Source organism: Sminthopsis crassicaudata, chromosome 4, assembly GCF_048593235.1.
Source record: "Sminthopsis crassicaudata isolate SCR6 chromosome 4, ASM4859323v1, whole genome shotgun sequence".
NCBI lineage: Eukaryota > Metazoa > Chordata > Mammalia > Dasyuromorphia > Dasyuridae > Sminthopsis > Sminthopsis crassicaudata.
This window is the reverse complement of record NC_133620.1, coordinates 377,987,472-378,010,398: the sequence shown is the minus strand read 5'-3', so window position 1 is coordinate 378,010,398 and position 22,927 is coordinate 377,987,472. Positions and strand designations below refer to the sequence as shown.

The 22,927-nt window shown below is 46.2% G+C and overlaps 1 protein-coding gene across 2 annotated transcripts; it reads right to left on the bottom strand.

Moving 5' to 3' along the window:
* Window positions 1-7,401: 7,401 nt before the first annotated feature.
* On the bottom strand, window positions 7,402-22,913 carry NCSTN (nicastrin). Of its 2 annotated transcripts, none has more exons than XM_074262303.1 (17): window positions 22,777-22,913; window positions 21,682-21,786; window positions 18,408-18,531; window positions 17,890-18,008; window positions 17,327-17,472; window positions 15,745-15,895; window positions 15,308-15,417; window positions 14,851-15,003; window positions 13,990-14,094; window positions 13,687-13,764; window positions 12,256-12,428; window positions 10,916-11,018; window positions 10,551-10,643; window positions 10,077-10,164; window positions 9,681-9,835; window positions 9,197-9,409; window positions 7,402-8,155 (listed from the first exon to the last, which is right to left on the bottom strand). In XM_074262303.1, the coding sequence occupies exons 1-17, from the start codon at window positions 22,859-22,861 to the stop codon at window positions 8,033-8,035; spliced, it is 2,124 nt and encodes a 707-aa protein (XP_074118404.1). In that variant the 5' UTR covers window positions 22,862-22,913; the 3' UTR covers window positions 7,402-8,032. The 2 variants fall into 2 exon arrangements, with proteins under 2 accessions (XP_074118404.1, XP_074118405.1); XM_074262304.1 differs by having other exon boundaries at window positions 15,308-15,414; window positions 22,777-22,908.
* Between the last annotated feature and the right edge of the window lie 14 nt (window positions 22,914-22,927).

Below are 22,927 nucleotides of genomic sequence, written 5' to 3'. Positions count from 1 at the left end.
ACCCAGATTATCAATATTAACTAGCTAGACTAGGCTGCCATTGGTGCAGAGTCCACTGAGCAGCCCCCTCTCTTCCCGCCCACCCCCCCGGGAACTGAAGGAGGGGGCTGGCCCTGAGGGGGGTGGGGCGGGAGTAGGGAGCGGGGGACATCTGTTCTCCATGCATATTTCATAAGGAAGAAATGGAGAGATAGGAAAAGGGTGATGGGGGGGTGGGGTTGGGAGTGGGAAGCGGAGGAGTCAGTGAGGGCTAAAGGAAAGGCTAGGTACGGACCGAAGAGAGCAGAACCCCAGGAACTGTGGCGCGGGGACTCAATCAGGGTCCCGCTCTGAGTTTAGGATACTGACTTGACAACCTCGTCTATGGGCATTTTTCAGACTTTGGGCATTCTTTGGGCACCGCTTCCGCTCTCTCCCTCTGAAGGAGGGGGTATCTCAATGGTACAGTTGCGGGAACAGATCCTTGCGCATGGTAGATTTGATCCATAACAAACCTTGGAAGGGGACCGAGGAGTTCTTGACTCTCCATTCTCCTCTTCTCTTCCCATCCCCAGGATCCTGACCCCTTGACCAGTATTCAGCCCATTCTCCCTCTCCCTGTGAGTGGTTATTGCTTCCTGTGTCTGCAACACCATGGAGGAAGGGGCAGGAGCTTCTGCCCACTCACCTGCCCAGATCCTAGTCAATGTGTAAGCTGGAAAATCCAACACCCCCATGAAGGGTAGAAGGCCACTCTAGGGGAAAGGTAGGAGGGTAGGAGGGCCAAAGACTGGGGACACATTTAGAAGAGGGGCAGGTCCTGGGGGGACTCGAGCTAGAGAGACCGGCAGAGCTCGGGAAGGAGGAGTGGCTAATGTTTGGGACTTTCAAGTAATATGAAAACAAGATGCAAAATTACATGCAAATACAGGATGTCCATGTGAATGAGATGCTCCATTCCCATGCTTAGTCCTTGGGTAGAGAGTCATGGGATATCCCAGTAGAGCCTGGCATAGGCAGCACTCCAGGATCAAAGCTGGGAAGGGGATCCGGTTTTTCACCCTCAGCTTGGTTTTCAAATGTCTTTCTCCATGAGCATTTCTTGAACATTCAAACCAAGGGTAGGGAAAGCAGAGAAGACCTTGGCCCTGACATCCTTACTTCTTCTTCACTCCTTACCCACTAAGCAACCATAATGCCTGCTTACACTGTGGCTGGTTTTTGAACAGTGGTCCCCAAATAACATTCAATAGGTTTCTGGGAGTTGGGGAGAGAAGGGATTGGGGAGCAGGCAAGGGTATATGTAGGAGCAGTACAGTTCAGCCAATCTAGGAGCTAAGATTCTTAGCCAGTTTAGTATGTTAGGATGGGAAGTTAGGTGGTCTCTAGTTGGGAGAAAAAGATAGACTCTGAAAAAGCTGAGCCTGTTTCCCCACTGGCTTATTTAGGGAAGGTACGGAAGGACACAATGAGGGGGGCCAACATCCAGCTCCTGATTCCCTTCTTCCTAAACTAAACTCGAAGATCGGCCTCAAACTCCCTAATCAACCTTCCTGGATTCCCTCCAGGCTGAGGGTAGAGACAGACTTTATATGAGTTCAGTTTACTAGAGGTGTTCCTTGGTCGTTCTAGCAGAGTTCCTCCCTCTCCACCCCTGTTGGGCAGTGCCAGCTCCCACCTGGGCAGGCCCAGACAGGTGCCCAGGCCCCAGCAGATGGGCTGAGCTGGAGGGGAGAAGAGGCTCAGAGAGGGGAGAGAAGAAGGGGGGGCAGGGGATCAGGTGGCAGCTCAGTTCTTGCATCATCATTGCCATGGCGCTGATTAAAAACCAATCTCCACCTAATGAGCCCCCAGCAATAACAGCACTCCCCCCCAACCCAACCTACTCCCAAGATACAAGGAGACACAGAGACTTGAGAGACATACAGAGAAAAATGGGGAGACAGATGCAGGAGAAACAAGGGAAATGGGGCTCAGTGACGGGAGAGTCACCAAGAAATGAGGCACACAGTTTTAAGGAAGGCTTGTGTTTGAGTGAAGCACAGAAAGAGTGGTAAGACACTGCAACACACTGCAACTCCGGAAGGAAGGAAAAGAGGAAGGAAGGGATGAGGAGATCAAGAATTAGGACTAGACCTGGTTCTGGGGCAGAGGAGACAGAATCACACATGCACAAAATCTGAGGAGTCATAAGGACTATCAACAAAACAGAGAAATGAAGAGCTATAAGAGGGTGAGAAAACAAGGAGTTCGAATTACAATTGGAAAAGGACCTTGGAGATCATTTATTACAACTCCCTTTATAAAAGAAGAAGAAATCCTGGTTCAGAGATGCCAGGTGACTGCCCAACACCACCCAGATAAGAAGTATGAGAACTAGAATCAAAACCAGACCCTTCTGATTCCGTGTCCAATGTTCTTTTGACGGTCATGAGGATCAATGATTAAACCTGAGTCTTTTTTCTTGGGAATATTACTTCTTTGGACTTCAGTTTCTTTACTGGCAGAGACATATGATCTTATAAAGGAAATGGGATGGGATGCATTGGATAGTTAGAGGGTTTAAATACTGGCTCTACTACTCTACCTTATGGACCGATCCTTGACAAGCCTCTTCTCTGGGTTAGTTTATTCATCTTTAAAATGAAGGACCTGGGCTATATGACCTCCTTAGCTCCTTCCTTTCAATTCTATCATTCTATGCCTCCAGATCAAATTGTGTCTATATAGGCCTGAGGGAAAATGGCAGCTGAAGGGATACGTGGGAGACCTGGAGTTTCTTTTGCCTTTCAGCTATTTCCCCATCTCTGGACAAGGACCCCGAGGCCCTACCCAATAGTGAATGATTCAATTCCCATCACTCGAATTTTTAATATACTTCAACTGCTTCTCTCCCTCCCCATCCCACTGACATCTCAGGGCCGCCAGGCAGTAAGCACCATCACCCTGGACAGCTCACACTCTGGCAGCTGCCTAGGAGTTGAGTCCAATCCTGGGTTCCTAATCCTTTCTGGGGAGGAGAGGGGAGAGGAGGAGGAGGAGAGAGTTCGGGGCCCTGGTGAAATCTGAGGTCAATATTCAATCTCTGCCACCCAACACCCCCATTCCTTATAGGAGAGAACTCTTAGAGGTAATTGCTAGGACACTTCCAGGAGCTAAAAGGGTGGGCATAGTGGGTGTGAGCTGTAGGAATAAGGGCTAGGGAAATGATTATTGATATTACAGTTATAGATTATTGTTATTTTTCTTTTGCATTTGTATATTTCTTTCATTTTCCAATGCATTTGTATACTCGTTACCTCATTTTAACTTCACAACCACCCTGAAGTGCAGAACTGGGGGGAAAGGGTGAGGGTGGGGCAGGAAGAAGAGGGTGGAATAGGAGCCCAGGCCTCTGGGCTGGGTGGGGGAGGGGGTGGCCTGAAGGAGCTGGGAAGCATGGGTTTGGCAGGAGAGGGTGTGACATATGTGGGGAGCCCTGGGGACCCAGCCGGGCCTGCGGCTGGCAGGGAGAGCAGACGGAGTTAACCCTTGATATTCCACACTGCTTGACCCTGCCCGGGAGCTGTCTGGATAGACTGTTATTTTACAAGACGGGGGAAGGAGGGAGAAGGGGCCTGGGCAGTGGGATAAAAGGCAAGAGGAGCCATGGTCAGTCATGTCTCTGGAAGGTGACAGTACATCTCTGTATCTCTGTTCTGGCCCATCTTCCTGTCTCTCTCCCTGTTTCTCTTCATCTTTCTCTCTCTGCATGTCTCTCTATCTCCATGTCTCTGAGAGGTGACAGCGGGTCTCCACTCACACTAACCACACAATCTGTCACTCCCTCTGCCGCCAGCCGGGCCTGGAGACCCCCCCCCCCAAGCCCTTTTCATTGCTCAGCCCCCAAGCCCTCCCTAACCCATGGCCCTGCCTCCCCACCACCACCACCTTGCTGCCTTTGTCTCTCCAGGCAACCCCCCCACTCACCTCCCTCCCCCTAATTCGGAGCAGAGCTCCAATCTCATTATGGACTCCAACCTCCCCCCCACCCCACCCCCATCTTCTTCCCTCCCCCATCCATCTGTCTTCCCCACAGTCCTCGTCTTTGTGTCCATCCATCTGTCACCAGCAGCTCTGTGCCTGCTCCCCTCATGGCCACGCCTGGCCCCCTCTCCCCTCCAGGCCTTCTCTCCTAGCACTTATGGACTCTCTTCTACTGCCTAACCCCACTCTTCAATTTCTTATTTTCATTTTCTCCTTTCTCTTTCAATCTGACTCCTTTTAGATCCTTCCTCAGTTTCCCCTACCCATTTCTCCTCTCCTCTCTCTTCCTCAGTTTCTCCCTTAGTACTTTCCCTTCTAGCAGCTTCCTCTTACCCCTACAACCACTTGCAGAATCCAGAACCTAAAATATGTTCTGGGATCCAATGGGTTTTATGGGAGAGTGGGGACAGGGGGGGCCTAGATTGGCAGAGCTGGCCAAATGAGAGAATAAGACAGGGCAGAGTGGGGTTAGGGGGCAGACTGAAGGACCCTTGAGTCTACAGCCCCTAATCCCTGAGCTCTTGTTTACCTCCCAATCTGAGCCAGGGACTAGGGTAACACTCACTTGCAGTTGCATCATCCCAATGAAACTGCTTCTCTCGGAGCCTCTTGGGGTCCTCCTCAAACCATTGTCCTCTAGCTCCTGGTACTTACTGGGTCAGAGCACACATGATGGGTATGAGAGTCCTATCACTACTAAACTTGGGAATTAAGGAAGTTCTGATCCTGGAACTAAGCAGGGCATCATGTGGGCAGGGATGTAGGACCCAAATACGCGATATAGGTGCCACTATGGTTGCTCCCCCTTTTAACCCTAGCTGGAAAACTGGGGCAATGGACAGCTTCTCAAGAACCCCACCTCCCCAATCTCACCTGCCATGACTAATTACAACAAAATTCTTTACCCGAGATTCTTATATCCCTTCTCCCCTCTCCCCATTTGACACTGCTTCAGAGAACAATGGTAGTCCTAGCAGAAATCTAAGGCCCAACAAACCTTTGCCATGAGACATTCTCCTCCTGGTCCAGAAAAATTTGAGTTAAAAGGATAAAAGGCATAAACTACACATACAACTGCACATTTTCTGAACCTAGTTCAATGAACTTTCCCTCTTGTATCCTCTGAAGCAGGCACAGTGCTAAAACTGAAGTTAGGAGATCTGGAGTCTAATTCCACAGTGGATATTTGGCCAAATGGGCAACAATGGGGAATTCACAATTTTTCAGGGCATTAGTTTCCTTATGTGTAAAATGCCAATAGTAATGCTGACAATTACCCATCTCCCTGGGCTGCTGTAAGGAAAGCACTTTGTAAAGTTTAAAGTGCTATAGAATTGTGAGTTATGTTTGGGAAACCTTCCTTGGCCAAATTTAGAGTGATAGAATAGTGATCTGACCCTTAGCATATGCTAACTAGGAGATGCAACTCGGACACTGTGGAAAGAACATTCATTTTGGATCCCCACAGTCATGGGTTTTAAATGCGACTTTTACAAATTACTTCATTTCTCAAGGCCTGTTCCCTTATTTGTAAAATAATGAAGCTGGATTAAAATCTAAGATTTCTTCCAGTTCCAATTTGCCTATAACACCAGATCCATGGAGAAATGGAGTAGGATAGAAACAATTTGGGAGCTACCAAAATAAAGCTTCTCCAACTGAAAATACCTTCCCTTAAGAGTTTGGAGAACTAAGAGAATGAATATAAATCAATACATGCTATGTTCACTTTTTTTTTTTTTTAATCTCTCCCAGTTTTTTTCCCTTTTGCTCTGATTTTTCTCTCCCAACAGAATTCATAAAACAATGTATATTAAAAATTAAACTAAAAAAAGTTTGAGGACAGCATGGCTACATTTCTTTAGGTTCAAAAATTCAGATTATCCACATGTGGGAGAGATGTGAAAAATCAGGAACTAGATGGGTAGTAAACTGGAGTGAGAGAAAGAGGAATGGATGGGATTAAATTTGTCTGGGGGTTCAGATTCGTAATGGAATTATCCAACCCATTTCTTTGGTGATGAAAGGAGTTTTCCTCAGGTTAGGAAAGGTAAAGCCCAGAAAGGAAATGGCCACAGGAGGGAGAGAGATTAGACATTAAAAGGCTGTTTAGCAAGCTCTGGAATAGAGAGCTGAAGGAAGCTGCATGATCTCCCTTCCTGGGAAGTCTATCTGCCCATTTCTTTTCTAATCTGTCCCATATTTTGTTCATCCAACGAGCTGGACAAGATGACAGTTGTATTCCTACATGTCAGTGTTTTTTTTTTGTTGTTGTTGTTGTTTTTTAATTTTTTTGAGAAGGAGGGAATGGTTTGAAGGATGAAAAACATTCACTTTTCTCGTTTAATCTGAAGTAGGATCAGGAAGGCTGAAAGGGGGGGATTAGAGGATCATTTTAATGTCGGTGCCCCCTCCCACCAAGGTGTGAATGAAACTCATCCTCCTCTCCATCGAGGACCCAACCCCCTTTGCTGGCACCCAACCACTCCCCTGTTCCCTGAGGCTGCCAGCAGGATGAGGGAGCTTATTGCTCCATCCACTGGGAGACCTGTTGGCCAAGGGAGGCGCAGAACTGGCCCAGATGATGGAGGCAGCTGTGTGCATCTCCCGCCAGCACACAGCTTTCTCAGCACAAAGCTGGGGAGGGGGTGGGGGAGAAGCAGCAAGATAGCCGATATCTTCCATCTCCCCCCCCCAAACGTGCTCCCCCACTCTCTCTCACCCAAGGGACAAGAGGTAGTGGTGATGAGTTTTCTCACTGGAGTTAAAGAGTTCTGGGCACAGCCAACGAGTAGCTCTTAGGTTTGTGGTGAGCACATAACCTTCTTTCTTACTGCACCTTTAGCTTCACAGCAGAGATGTTGTTCACTTGTGTCCGGCTCTCCATGACCCTGCGAACCACAGCAGCCCAGTGCTGTCCACAGGGTTTTCTTAGCAAAGGTATTATAGAGATTCACCACGTCCTTCTCCAGTGGATTAGGGCACCCAGCTCGGTAGGATGAGGGCAGCTGTACCTCCATGAACCCGGCTCCCGGACTCCAGGTCCAGCACTCTGCGCACAATGGCGCCACCTAGCTTCCTCCCTGAGCCAACCCCGGCTCTACTCTAAGATGCCCTTCCTTTAGGCCGAATGACCATATGGATGGAAATGAGGTGGGGTAACCAAGGAAAAAGGAGTTTCACGAGCATCCAAGGCAACAGGGCATAGATTCCTCCCTCTTCCCAAACTTTCCCAAATTCTTTTCATCTGTTCCCTGCTCAAAAGCCTTTTCCTGGGAACTCTTCAGAAACCCAAAGAACAATAAACAGTGGGGTCACCAACAGTCAGGAAAAGTCTCCTTAAATCATTACCTCAACCTCACTGAAGGAGAAGGCCTGAAAGGATAAGGTACAGGCTACATGGGATAATCTGTTTTAATGAAATCGACTATTTATATATGTACAAAACCAACAACAAAAGATATTACAATTTAAGAAAAAAAATACAATTGACCATCACTGGTCAAAGAGGGAACCCCCACCCTGTGGTAGTCCAACCCCAGATTTTCTATCTAGGGGCTAGAAAGAAGCACACTGGGAAAGAGGCATCAAGCTCAGCCCATAAGGGCTTCCTTCCATCCTAGCTTAGGAGAACAACATAATTCAATTCCAGAACCCCCTGCCTTCACCTCCTCCCCGCCCTCCTCTTATTCCTTGTAGAGGGGTGATGGGTAAGGGAGAAGGCTGAGGACAGGAGAGGAAAGAAGGCAGGGAGCAGAAAGGAAAGTTACAGGAGGTGATAACCTCCTTTTGTAATTCCAGAATGGGGGAGTAAGGAAGGAGGAAAGGAAGAGGAAGAATAGGGAGGTAATATTTGTCTGCTTGTCTGTCTCTCACGTAGGACAGTTCCGCTCCTGCCCATTAGACTCATTTTGACCTGGGCCAGGGAAGTTTCCAGTGTCGACCTAGTGGTTTGTATCCTGGAAGGAGACTAGCCATCCAAGAAGGGATCTGGGGAACCGGCCGGTAGGGACATGGTCTTCTCTCCTCAGTAAGACACAGCTCCGGGCTCTCGAGGGGTGGTGAACAAGATATCAGCTTTGGCATTGATGAAGTAGGTGACGATGAGGGAGACGAAGAGGATGCTGAGCCCCACAATCAGAGTGACAAACTACATGGGGGAGGGTCAAGGAGACAGAAGAGAGCGTCAGGATTGAGTGCAGCATGAGGAGGTGTGGTGTGCTCTGGGCTGGGAGCTAGGACCCTGAGGCCTGATCTTGGGTAACAGCTCGGTGCTCTGTCACCAACCATCTGTGACCTCCTCAGTTCAGAACTTATGAATCGGGGTGCATTCATTGTTGCATTTCACTTTAATCTCAACTAGATTATTAACTACTGGAGCAGAGACATAGTTTATACCACTTTGCAAATAAGGACCAGAAATGAGACATCACAGGACCACAGACTTAGAGCTAGAAAGAAGCTCAGTTTACAGCAAGGGTTCTTAATCTGGGATCTATGAATTTACTTTCTAAAAATATTGTAATAAGTTAAAAAAAGTAAAAAAAAAAAAAAAAAAAAAAAAGAAAACCACAAATTAACATTCAGAAAAATATTGTAATAACTATATTTCAAAAAATTGGTTTCCTTTGTTATCCTGTGTATTTTATACATTTAAAAACATTATTCTGAGGTAGGATCTCTGGGCTTCACCAAACTGTCAAAATGGTTTATGATGACAAAAAAAAAAAAAAAAAAAAAAGTTAAGAAATCCTGCCTTAGAAACCTCCTAGTGCAATTCCCTCACTTTCTAGAGGAGAAAACTGAGGCCCAGAGATATACAGTGACCACACAGATCACACTGATAAGTGACAAATCAGAGATTTAAGCCCAAGCCCTCTAGGGACAAAGATTCCAAGGTTCACCAGCATTTTCTCTAAAGAGTCTCACTATGGAGGAAAACTGGGGTATATATGAGAATGAAATTTCATCTAGAACTAGCCACAAAAATGCTTTCACAATTGGTTAATGTGGCCATGGAGAGAGACACAAATGGAGCTGTTAGAAGAAGAAACAGTGTTCTTAACTACCGTTAAAGGGGGAGGTGATACATTCTCCTCCACACTGACATTCTGCTTCCCCAAAGAAGAGGGCTCATCTCTCTGCTCTTGCCTGCCCTGACTACCTCTAGTCCAAGTCTTCAGGTTCTCACCTCAAGTTCCTTGCTGGCTACAAGAAAAATTCGGGCACGGATGTCTTTCCAGCGGCTTTCTGTCCAGGTGGAATATTCAGATGAACCCCACTGCTGCAGCTCAAAGGCAGGAGACACAGCCTTGGCCAGTCGAACTGTGGAGCGCACACACTGGGAAAGCCTACTTGTCCCACTGGGGTCCTCAGGACCTTGAACCCATGCATACTCATAGAGCTATACAAAAGGAACAAGATTCCACCTGAATCTGCCATGCCCTTTGACCTTGGCACCAGACATTCCCCTCTGAGCAGTCAGTACCCTCGCTATCCCCACTCTTCCTCACATCCCATCACTCCAAGCCCATCTGTGAGTTGTTCAATATCAACTTCTATATTATTCCCTCTGACAACCCAATTCAACATCCTTAGTCCCATACTGGAAGTAGAGGCCCATCTCTGACAATAGAAAGGACTTCACAGCATCCCCCCACCCCATTTCCACTCACATCCTTGTTTGCATCTTGGGCCTTCTTTGGGTCTTGGCACTGCTCCCGGGTAAGGTTGACCACAGTGCCAGTCAAGTTTGCCAGAACATACTGCACCACATAGGTGGTGTTGATGGGGCTGGACACAGCAATGTAATGCTGGAGGGGCCCATCTCCTGATTGGGAGGGCAAGAACCAGGGAAAAGAAAGTTTGGTGGGATATAAGAAAATAGTAAGAATGGAGATAGGCCAGAAAAAATTCAAATGAACAGACAGGAGAAAGGATGGGGAAGAGCAAGAGAAAAAACAGTAGTAGAAAGGGAGAAAAACTGAATCAAAACTACAGTAATAATAACCCCACCTCCCTCACCTCTGCTTTCTTTGCTCAAAAATCTCATCCTTTTTTCCATTGCTTACCTAGGAAGACCTTCAGATCCTGCCTGATAACTGATTGGAACCATGAGTTGTTGGCTTTCACCAGGAACCCATAGAGCAAGCGAGAGACCTGGGAATTAAGGGAGAGAGAGTATTCTGTCAGCTAAATTCCAGGCATGACTATGGGCAAGGAAGGGGGAAATGAAAAAATCTATCATTGAATCCATAGAAATGAGGACAGGGAGAAGCTTGGTCAGATGGATTCTAGAACTAAGAAGGCTGGATCTGGCTGGCACATAAGAATTGGGAGTGAGGTCTTTATGGATGCTCCCTAAGGAAAAGTGTCATGAGTCCTCACTGGCAGAAGCCAGACCATCTGAATCCTGAGACTCTGGGGGAACATGCAGGGGGTGGTGAGGGACAGGGGGCAGCCTGCTGTGTAAACATACAGAGAAAGAAGGGAGGGGTGGGAGAGCCCTGGGACCTTGCCAGGACTAGAGTCCCATCTGCTCTTACCGTTATTGGATCAGCCTCAATAGTGGTATAGTTGGTTCCCCCTGCTAGCTGGTATAGTGCACGTCCCAGTACTGTAGCCACAGCTGCCAAGGACTGGACATAGTTGAGAGGAGAAATGAGGTGACCCATCTCAGGCAAGACTTATCTTTCCTCTCTTCCCTTCCCTTACTCATACAATAAGCTTGAAATCTTAACCTACCTTCAACCCAAATCTGTGTTCTCTCCCTTCTATGACCAACAGCCTTATTCCAACAGTGGTTCCCTCCCTTCCCTTATCTACAAACATACCAGGTTCTTAAGGCTCACCAAAATGTTACCTCACATACCCATTTGCTGTCTATCCCCCATCCCCAGAGTTGAATTACCTTGGCTGTGTCAGTCACAAAGTCCATGGCCTCATCAGGCGTCAGGGTTGCAGGATACTTCAGACCAATGTTTTCTAGAGTATCATAGATACTCTGGTAATACCTGTCAGGAGGGGGCAGTGTGAGAGTGTGGGTGGCCTTCGGACAAAGTTAAGCCTTTGTCCCTCAACTTTCTCTTGACTCCATAGCTGTATATTTCACTTTTCATTCCCCTGGGAGGAGATATATTGACAAACAAGGACAGCCTGCTGAAGATAGGGAGGAGAGATAATCACCTAATAACACAGTAAAAGGAGTTTTTGTGAAACAGAGAGAATTTCCAGTCACAGCTGAAAGATTTGGGAATGGGCAAACAGGGGCAGTTTGAAAAAAGGATAAGACCCCTGCCATTTTGAGGAATCTAGAATTATTCCAATACACATATATAATCAAGTTAACTTCTAGTTTCTGAAGGGACTCTAGCCCTTACCTTTAGCAAAAGTCTTAGTCAATCCACAGACCTAAATGAGCCTAATAAACACACTCAAAATATGTGCCAATCCACAGATGAGCTTCCAAACTATGGAGTGAATGGGGGAGGGGTCATACAAATGATGAAGAAAATTCATTCTTCACCAGCCCTGATCCTGAGTAAGTGAACAGAAGACTCCTGACTAGGCTGGTTTTCCCATTTGACAGCTTTCTGGGACCAACTTGCTTCTTGAAACTCAATCTGACCCATTATAGGAAGGGAGTTTGAGGAGAGATTCAAAATTTAGAGAAAAAAGCCAATCTCCAGACTTTATGCCCAGCAAGTGGTAGCCCCATTTGCAGCCAGGTGTTATAGATAGCAGGTTGTTGTTTTTATTAATGGGGAGCAGGGAGTGGAGTGTGGCAAGCCAAATAAAGCTCTTGGTCATGGCCATATAACTCACTGATTTCCACCTGGTGTGAGGGACTCTTTCCCAACTGCAGACAGCCCCTATTACTATCCCTCATCCCCCAAAACCCTCCACTGTGCTCCTGCTCGGGCTGCTGCCCTCTCCTGGTGAGCCTAGGAAACACAGACATTTAGAGAACCTGAAATACTGCTTTAAGGAGCAGGAATGTACAGCTAAAGATGGCAAGGAGGGGGTTACTAGAGGAAAGTGCCTGAAAGAAGAACTTGACTACTCATCTATTAAGCTAGAGGTCTTGAGTTAAACTAAGCAGGGGGTTTAGAGGACCACGTGAAAGACCACCAAAGGATTTCTTCCAAGCATGAAGAATGCCAAATCCTCCACCTGCTTTCTTGGTTCCTTGAGTGCAGAACTACTTCTCTTGGTGGGAAACTTCTCTGAGACAAGTGGAGAAAAGATTACCTGTTATAAAAGGAGCCAGGGTGATCAGTGAGTACAACCCCAGAGATGTTTTGGCTACGGAGAAACCTCTGAAGGGAAGACGGTGGAAGAGAATTTTGTGGGTTCACCTTCTGCATTGTCACATTAGGGACACCAGTGCTGCTATTCTTCAATATGGTCAGGAGATTCTGGACCTGAAGAGCGGGAAGTGAGAGGTGGAAAAGAAACACAGGCAAATAGGAATCATGGCATCTGAACAATGGAAAAGACCCTATCTAGTCTACAGGAAGAGAGAGAAAGGAAAAGCAGGACCTCTTAAAAATGTCCTTCCCTATCCATATGGCAAAGGCTTGGACAACTCCAACCTTGCTGCAATGTGCAATCTGCCAGACCTAATGCTGCAAGAAGGGACATTCTAGGGCTGAATTTCTCTGGCCTCCTGAGCACTCTGAGTATCTTTCCCTTTCATAGGGAAGGAAACTGAGGCACACAAAGAAGAACAGAACTGAGCCAGAGACAGAGAGCCCAGAATGAAACCCAAGCCTATTTGTTTCTAGTTTAGAGGTTCTGATGGTGATGATAATGATGATGATCATCATCACCACCATCATCATCAAACATTATTGATCACCAGCTATATGTGTTAAGTACTATACTAATTCATAGGGACCCAAAGATTCTGTTCTTACCCTTGAAAGGATAATTATTAGTCTGGAAAGCAGAATATAAACATAAAATTATAAATACAAGGGAGTATGTCCTAAATGCCAAGTGAGAAGCAAGGACAATAAGAAGGAATTCAAAGGAAAGTTTGACCCATAACTAGTCCAGTCATGAAAAGCCCCAAGGCAATATTGAGTTGGGATTTGAAGGAAAGCTAAGACTTATGTAACCTGAGAGGAATAGGGAAGCAATTATAAGCAAGATAAATAGTCTACACCCAATCTTCCTAGCAGTTTAAGAAAAAGGGAGTTTTCAGGGTTAGACTCTTGGGGAAACAATAAGAGAGGGAAATGAAGAACTCATCAGAAAGGAAATCGGGGAGATCTATCCTCCTCTCCCAAGTAGCACCCTATTATGTAAAAACATTAACTATTCTCCCTAATGATTGATATGAGCAGGCAATCAATCAAGAAGTGTTTAGTAAGCCCTAACTATGTGCCTGACAGAAATACAATGAATGAAAAAAAACTCTAGTGACTTTAATAAGGAAATGGTAATGGAAAGAGACAAGAATATGTAAATACATAAATCATAACTGTTAAGCAAAAAAAAAAAAAAATGCAAATATATACAAAGTAGTTAAAGGCAAGGTAGTTGGGAGGGAAGAGACCTGAACAAGGCTTCAAGCAGAAAATGGCATTTAATCTTTATCCTCTCAACCTACAGCTCTGGGAGCAGGTGGTCATCATATCTTAAGCTGTGTGAGCACAGAATGGAAGATGAGGTTACCTCAATAGAGATGGATTCATCTCTCTGAGACATGGGGTCTGTATGCATCCACAAGTCTGAAGAATTCCTTAAGGCCACCTATGAGCAAAGAATAGGAGTCAGCAGCACAACCCAAGTCCTCCTAGCCCAAGACCCCTATCCAGGGGAGAAGAAATGGGGGCCAGGTTAGGAGAACTGAAGAATTCAAGAGACAAAGGCTCACAAGGTAGAGACAATAACTGAGGGAGACAGCAGGTGGGGAGGGGCAAGGGAGAGCATGTCAAGCAAAGAGAAAAATAGGAATGAGTGAGAAAAACAACATACCTGTCCAAGTTCCACAAATGAGTGTATGTTTTCCAGCTGGACAGGAAACTTGCCCTTTTCCATGTCATACACCATCCGTGAGCTACCAATGTAATCAAAGGTCTCCTGTGGAACAGAGGTGGAAGGGGAGGCTCTGAGACAGGGCAGCCCCATCTTGTTTCTCGAGCCGTGGGACCGCATTAGCCCAAACCAGGGTCAGCTCACATAGCAATGAGGCTGTGCAGCTGCCCCCATATCGGCTCTGTGGGGGAAGCATGACCCTTACTAGGATGGGTCCAAGGACAAGACCTAGAGCCAGAGGAAGCCCAGTCAAGAAGCGGCCACAAAACTGACACAGGGGAGCCCTTAGAGGAACATCAGCTGCAAAGTGCCTGCTTCTTCTCCCCTCTCTTTCTCACTGCCTCTGCCCCAGCTGCTGCCACCACCACAATCCAGAGCCAGGTTAAAGTATCAGCATTGAGAGCAACCTCGAGGCCACAGAGGAAGAGGAGCCAGCAAAGAACAGGGTCCAGAGAGATTAAGAGAAATACCTAATCTCAGACTTGTCAAAATTCAACAACTCCCAATGAAAAGAGGAAACCATTGAATACTAGGGCTTGACGGATTGAGGAGAAGGGCCAGGGAAGAAGGGCAGAGGCAGGGGAAGGAAGGAGATGAAGCTATTCAAACACAGGAAGAACACTCCAAGTTCCCTAGGGGCTCCCACACAGCCACTCCAGGAGGAACTGACACAGAGTCACAGAACTGCTTGAGGTCCCAAAGACTGCTTGGCAACTGACATCTGAACACAAGGCCAGGGCCAGCCCAGCCTAAGCCCAAGGGCCTGAGAACACCAACCACTCTCCCAGGCAGGGTCCTCACCCCTTGGAAGAAGACAAACATCACGTTGCGGGGCAGAGCTGCCACATCCGGTGCCTTCTGAAGAGCTTCAGCCGCAGCCAGCTGGGTAATGAAGGATCCAACAGCACTCTCGGCCCCAGGAGCCACATTCCAGAAGAATGAGCGACTATCCAACTGGGCATAGCAAAAAGAGAGGGAGAAGAGAAGCTGTCAGCAGCACGCCTTCCCCCACTCTGAAAATGCCCCCAGTAGGGGTCCAGGAACCCTGTCCCCCACTCAAGAGGACCCGCATCCTTTGTGCTAAGAGTAAAGACAGCAGGTCTCAGCAATGGCTCCATCCTGCCTCCCTGGAATATCCTGTCTCACCTAAATCCAATCATCCTGTGGTAGGAAGCCTGCACTGTGCCAACCAACTCCGTCCTACACTCTGACACAGCTGCCCTTCCCCACCCTCCATGGCGTCCAGCCCAGCACCTACCCTGGTAGCAGCAATGATCACTTTGTCCCCAGGCTCTAACTTCCCAGATGCATTCAAAGGATTCAATGTGTTCCACACGTTGAAGTCAGCCAGGGGGTCACAGACAACTTCTGGAGGGGACAGAGATTATCTGGGATGGGGAGGTGGGGCACAAAGGAAATAGGGAAGGCTCCTTTGACCAGATCCTCCATCTCTTCCAAGTCTTTTTCTCTGCTACACTCCACCCCCTACTTTCTTAACACCATCATAAGAAAAGTATAAAACATGCAAAATGGTTTTAGAATTACTGATGTTGAAACCTTTACTGGCTAAAGCTGCTGAGCTGTCTCATTTTGCTACCTGAGTAAAGTCTTCTTTGCCAGCTAGGAAGCCACTCCTGTATCCCTGGCACCATCTGCTCTGAAGACCCCTGCCCTGCCCCTGGGCCCCAGACCCACCTGGGTTGATGCTGAATGTGCTCTGGATAGCGCTACGTCGCATGCAAGTGACTGTGCTGGTGACAGCGTGCATGTGTGAGAAAAGCTGCATTGCACATAGTGGGTAGGCTGGGGCAGATCCATTCACCCCCCGGTTGTGGTCCCAATAGCACTAGAGAAAAAAAAAAACCATTGAAATAATGGATCAGAACATGGCAATTAATCCTCAATGCTTCATTTAAAAATGAGAAGAAAAAGAAAGAAAATAAAGAACAAACGCAGGAAAGAGTACTTTTCATGACTTGCCCAGGGTCACACAGCTAGTATAAAGTGAGGCTAATTTGAACTCAGGTTCTCCTTACTCCAGGGACAGTGCTCTAATACCTAGCCAGCCCCTGTCCTTCATTTTCAAAGACGACCTATGACTCATAGAGCAAAGTTTTGACTTGCACATAAACTATACATAAATGAGGTAGACTTGCACCAAGTCATCAGTCTCCCTTTCTCTTCCAGTCATAAAAGTCTAGTGGCAGGACAAAAGTCCAGATGATTGGTGATGGCCCAAGATATAGCAATCTGATCAAACTCTAAACACCCCACAGCACCAGCTTTATCTGCCTTCAAGGCCACTGGAACAAACTGTTCTTATCTCTCCATTTGGCCAGGGAATGTTTTCATATACTTGGGGTAGATATCCTCTAACTCACTGACAGGCCACTGGGTTTGAATATATCGGTTACCCTCAACCTAGTTTAGCCGTCTATCAGGGAAACATCATCTGCCCAGGGTCATCCAGGTCCTAAGGGTCTTCCTAACTCTGGGCCTGCTGTCTCTACCCATCAGCTTGATTTCATACTACATACTACAAAGTAGTCGTTATTAAACATAATTTGGTATTGGTGAGGAAATAAGCTGGTCAATGAAAGAGACTAGATTTTGGGGTCTGTTTTTGAAACAAAAATATTCACAAGCAAAGAACACTATTCCAATGCCTACTAAATCCAAAGAGCTAAACAAAAAATTGACTCTCAGATCTATGGATAGAGTTAACAACCAAAGGAGATAGAGAAACTCACACAAGGTGTAGCATGCACAATGGCCATGCTTTAAGATGCTAACCTAAACCAGGAAGCCTTGTCAGTACCACTGCCAGGTGCCAGAGGCTATTGGTTCAATCTGGCTGGACTCACATGACAGAAATCTTCCCACTTCAATTTTCCTAGCTTAGCTCAGAGACCCTTGCTTTACTGTCTCCCACTGAACTTTTTATACACAGGAATACGCCCTTAACTTTAACCAATCTTAAAAAGTAAGACAGAAGAATCATCTAAAGTGGAAGATGTCAGAAATTATAAGCATATACTTTCAGGGTCTTTCTTGGGACATTTAATAATACAGAAGATTCAAAAATTCAACACACATTTACTAAACATCCACAATATGCAAAAAATTATGGTAGGCACTAAGGGAAATACCAAGTTTATATAAGACACGGTCCTCCACAAATTGAAGAACATTTTTGTTCTCTGTGTATTCTTAAATAAACCCAAAATGCAAGACAGGAAGGAGGAAGACAGAGGAAAAGAAACAGGACACACTTTACCTGCTTGATAACCTGTGTTTCATTCTCATCTTCTAATAGAAAGATGGGAAAGTCAAAATCCTCATAGGCTAATCCATTGCCTAATGGATTCCATTTTAGTTGTTTGCAGTGGGCATATTCTGATCCATAGGAATTAGAGTAGATACCTGGAAAAAAGAGGAACCCATTACTAGGGATATATGACATGTGATAAAACATGAATGGATCTTGAAAGCCTAGTGTTCATGGAAATAGGCACATTTTCCAAAGAGGAACCATGGTACCAGGAGGACTCAAGCTATCCAGTTGAGTGTCTTGGGAATGGGATGGATGATAAACATGAAATAACATTAAGCTGGGTCATTCAGGTGAACACATACACACACAAATCTAGCACACCACATTTTTCATAATAGACCCCAATCATATATTAACACACACACACATAGTGTGTGTGTGTGTGTGTGTGTGTGTGTGTGTGTGTGTGTGTGTGTGTGTGTGTGTTCTATGCAACAAATGACCTAGTCAATAGCATTCAAACAACCAGCCATGGGTGATGGTTTCTGATATGTTAAGGATCTTACCGAACCCATCATTAGGGCATTCAACGCTGGGAGAGAAACCATCCAGGGGGCTGGGCTTGGCAAGAGCCACAGCAAGACCAGAGATTCGTTGGGTTCCCTTTAGCTTCTCCATCAATTTCCTAAAACAAGAATAGATATTGGAATAAGGGAGGAGGGAAGAAGAAAGTGATGGCAATCCAGCACCCTTGCTTTTCTTTTTATGGGGAGGTGAAGATATGCGACTGGAGACTAAAATCATTTCTTTTCTCATTTAGCCCGATTGTGGGATTCCAGACTCTAACCCTAATCCCAGCATCTACAGTCTCTAGATAATGCTGATTGCTATTCCTCTACCCAAATAGAATCTAGCCAGATGACAGATCTAGTTCAGGATCGTCGAAAATGTTCTCTTTAAATGCACATCATTTTCCAAAAGCAGCCAATACCAAGGAAGTCCATCTTTTGAAGCTGGGAGGAGGAGAGGCTCCTATTTTCCTCTGGTTGCTTAACTTTTCCAGGCATGCACACCCAGACCTCACCTGGTAAAAAGGTTGCCTTCCAGCAGTACCATGTAGGGTGGGTTAGGGCCATCAGTTAGGACCCACTTCAGGTCTTCCTCCTCTTCCACTACATGGATCACTCCTGTATCTCCACTAATGGAAGCTGCAGGAACCAAATGGAATAAAGTAAAGATCCTGGGATTTATTCTATTGACCCTATTTCACTGGACCAGCATACTTTGAAACTCCCACAGCAATTATAAGGAAACCGAACCATACAGGACAAAACAGCTTTATATACTACTAGCTTCTCTTTCCTGGAACCTAGATTGGGGAGCCTCAAGGAAGAGCTAGCAATCACAGATGGGCCTTAAACTTGGGCCTTATTTAACCTGCAAAACCAGATAGTGCTGTGGAACAGGTTTAAATGTAATTGGAAAATCTTTAACAAAACAAATAAAAATACAACAGAGATCATATTAATTTGTGGTTTTCTATATTAATATATAAGCTATAGTCCATTTCTAGTAGAGTTTGACCTTTAGACCACTCTAGTTGTATTGGATGTAACCTGGGAAAAGAGAAAGGGATGTTGGCTAAGAAAAATTAGTAACTCTTGCTTTAATGAGGGCTGGGGGAAAGAAAAACAATGAGAAACCTCAATTCTAGTCTGAACAGCCTCCTGGATTCATTGTGTGTCTATAAAACAAGTTACTTAACCTCTCTGGGTAATCAATGACAATTGGATGAACTGTTCCCTATCTCTCCCCCCCCCCCCCCCCAGGAACAGAATATATGAAAAAGAAACCTGTACAACAATTCTCGGAGCTCCCTAGGGAAAGAAGTCTAATACACACAGGATATTGTTATCAGTAAACCAATACCATGCCTCGCTCTTTTCCCAGAGGATTATCACGTTAGCAACCCCAATTAAAGAGGGTGTGGCTCCATTCAGAGGCGGATGAACTCGAAGTAGGAGACTTAGACCTAGCCAGATTGAAAAGGAAACAAGTTTCTAAGGAGGAACTAGCCTTAAATCTTGGTCCTCCCCCTTCCAATATTGATGTTTATTTTTGCTTATAAAACCACACTCTCTATAGAGCTGTACTAAGCATAAGCAGCGTGAAGGATGAGTCACTGCTAAAGTGGGTTTAACAGGCAAGCACTATCAGAACCTGGCTCCAGGGCAGTGTGGTTCAAGATCCTTTGCTTAGGGCTGGAACTAAACTTGTCCTTAGAGACTATAACAGATCCACCACTCCTCACTCCATGTTGGATATAGCTCAAAGATTATTTCCAGCAATGATTTTATAATTTAAGGATCTGTCTGGGACTAGGCTACCTGTCCAGGAACTAGATATTGTCAGACAACAAAACATCAACAAAGTGACCAAAGACAGGACATCTGATAACAGTAAGACAACACAACCGGCAGATCTCTTCCTGGTATCCTAACTGTCCTAGGTGCTTTAATCCGTAGCAGAAAACTACGGAGACCAAACCATTCACTATAATATTTAATCTATTCATTATAATCTACAAACATCAAACCTATCTTTATGAATTGAAATGATACTCCCACTTAACCTCAAATCCTTCATTGAAAGAAAAAAGAAGAGGGATCATTTTAATGGAAAAAAATAGAACCCAAGTCTGAAAGAAATGAAATAATTTATTCAAGGTTGCATATCAGAAAGAGTTTCACAGTGACTATCTCTGCTGGAACCCATCATTAAAAGTCTAGCTTCTTATTTCCAGAGGAAATGTAACGTGCAGAAGCAAGGACTGCTGATGGAATGAAAATCAAACCATGGGCCCACAGGAGTCAGTCACCCCGTCCTCTGTGATGTTTTATGTGGAGCTTCTTAGCACCACTTCATGATTCATCTCTTCTTCTGACATCAAGGGTGCCGGGATTCACGGATTCCCATGAATGACAATTAATTAGCATTCTCAAATTTCTTTTTTAACAAAAAACTCTCTGCTTCTCAGAGTCCACCTCAGACTTTAAGAATCTCACTGCACAATAGCCAAGCAATCAAAAGACCCAGATCTAGACCTGAAGGAAACTCAAAGATTATCTGGAGAGAGCATTTAAGTGTTAACTATGCATCAGATACCTCACAAACATCTGAATTATAAACGCAGGAAAGCAAAATTGTTAATGTCATGAAGAAGATTCCATTCTAGTCTAAACTCATTTTACAGATGAAGAAACTGAGGCTCAGGCAGAATACGTGACTTATTCAAAATCAAAAATGGAACCAGCATCAGAGATGGGATTTGAACTCAGGTCTTTAATTTCCAAGTCAGTGCTCTTTTTCAGGGATAGCACTTGTACACACAGACAGGAACTGTTTTTGAAAGAAGAAATATAAGGTACTTCTAACCACTCAGAAATGTACAAGGTTATTAGTAATCAGGGGACGAAAAGGAAATTAAGATAATTCTCAAGTACTCCCTCAGAACCACCAAAGACGTTAACAGTGGAGAAAACCTACCCTGAGAGGGGATATAAGAAGATGGGCATGATAATTCACTGACAGTGGACTGCTTCAACCTTTCTAGAAAAGTATGGAATTACATTAGTCGTTATTAAGTTGTTTATTCCCTTTGATTCAGAGATTTAGTTGGGCCTCTATCCCAAGGAGTTACTGACAGCAAGACCTATACATGGTTTTTAAGTTTACAACAAAATTATTTGTGATAATAAAGAGCCAGAAAAAAAAAATGCCCCATAATCACAAAATAGGTGAATAAATTATAGGTGAATTTAATATTACTGAGTCTTAAAGAATGACAAACGTGAAAAACCCAGAGAAATGTGAACACGTAGGAAACAAGTCAGAAGTTAAAAAAGGTAGCTATCGATATGTAGATAGAGATTACACACAGCGACAGGAACATCATTAATGTCAGTGTGAAGAGGTTACAAAGGAATGGTAAAAGGAACAAAAAACTATCACCATCGATGCTGCATGGCAAAGGCCGTGCTCTCCCTTTAATTTCCAGAGAGATGCACTTTGAAGGGATCTGTTCAGCTCTTTGCTGGGACAACATTTATGGAATCAGGGGATCTGAATTCAAATTCAGGCTCAGATATTTATCAGCTGTGTGACCCCATTGGATCCCATTTAAGTCATTTAGCCCCATTAACTCCCCCAAAATCGTGCAACAAGCCTCTTTTTAAAAGCATCGGGAGGTAGCCGGGGTCCTAAGGTCCCCCTCCGGGTCCCACTGCTCCCGCGCTTCTATGTGACAGCGCCTGGCACGGCCGGGCCGCGGCAAGGCGGAACACTGGGCGCGGACTCACACTGGCAGCCGATCTGGTGCGTGGCGTTGAGCAGGCGCACGCAGGGGGCCGTCCGGTTCAGGGGGATGTAGATCTTCCTCTCCACTGAATTTGCTCGGCACAAACCTGCAGAGAAAGCAACAGGTAAAACAAAGAAGTTTGTAAAACAGAGGCCTGGGCCAGGAGGGGGCAAGAGAGCAGCTGGTGGGAGGCGGGTCCCGCGTCCCGGAGTCCCCGGTCCTGTTACATTAAGCTCGAGCTCTCTGCACTCAGTTTTACCCTCCGTAAAATGGACACAATGTATATTATGCTCTCTATAAGCCACAGGAAGACGCAGGCTCTGTTCTCCCTTCCCCGACACCAGAGAACTCCAGAAGGAGCACCACCAACCATGGCAGGGCAGTCATAGGGTCAGTGTGGACCAAGGAACCCCGGACGCAGCTTTGGAGCACGGGTTTTAGAGAACTGCCAGGATTCAAACCGCTCTTCCCATCCCGAGAGGAGGAGAAAAGCAGGAAGCTGTCAGCTCCCCGGCCACACTAGTCAGTCCCGCTGTGGGGGGAGGGGTTTCCCCTCCTCCGGAGACCCAGAAGGACCAGAGCTTCCAACAGGCGGGCGCAGGAAGAGACGTGGTGGCTAAGGAGAGGGGGGAGCGGGCGGCGACAATCCCGTCCGGAAAGGAAACACCTGCTGCACTCCCTCCCCCCCAGCTCCCTAAATCTTCAGGTTCCCGGAAGTATTGAATAGCCCGAGTGCACAAGTCTATATTATTCTACTCGGTAGAAAGGAGAAACTGAGGCCCGGGGACGGGAATGCGCTTTATCCCAGAGTCAGTCACGGGCGAGACTGCAGGAGTCTCTAAGAAGCCCAGGCTTCCATCTGAGTTCAGCCCCTCCGGACTGAGGGCGGGACGCTGGGAGGACTCCTTCGGGGCGGGGTGGGGGCTTTAAATCCTCGAGAAGGGCGGAACTAGTGTTCGGGGAACACAGAGTAGAGGGGTTTAGGAGTCGGCGGGACTGAGGACCCAAGAGCAGACAAGGGCGCCTGGGCGGTTTCGGAGTGAAGGAAGTTCTCGCAAAAAGGACCTCGGGGCTCCGGGGAATGGGAAGAGCTCACCTGCCAGCAGAGGAACGAAGCAAAAGAGGAGGCAGGCTCTCCGGCCCCCGGAGGCGGCCCCTCCGCCACCCCCAGCAGTGGCCATCTTGCCTCTCCGGGCCGCTTCCGCCTCCTGCCCCCTCCAGCCTGACAGAGGCCTCTCTAGGCCGCT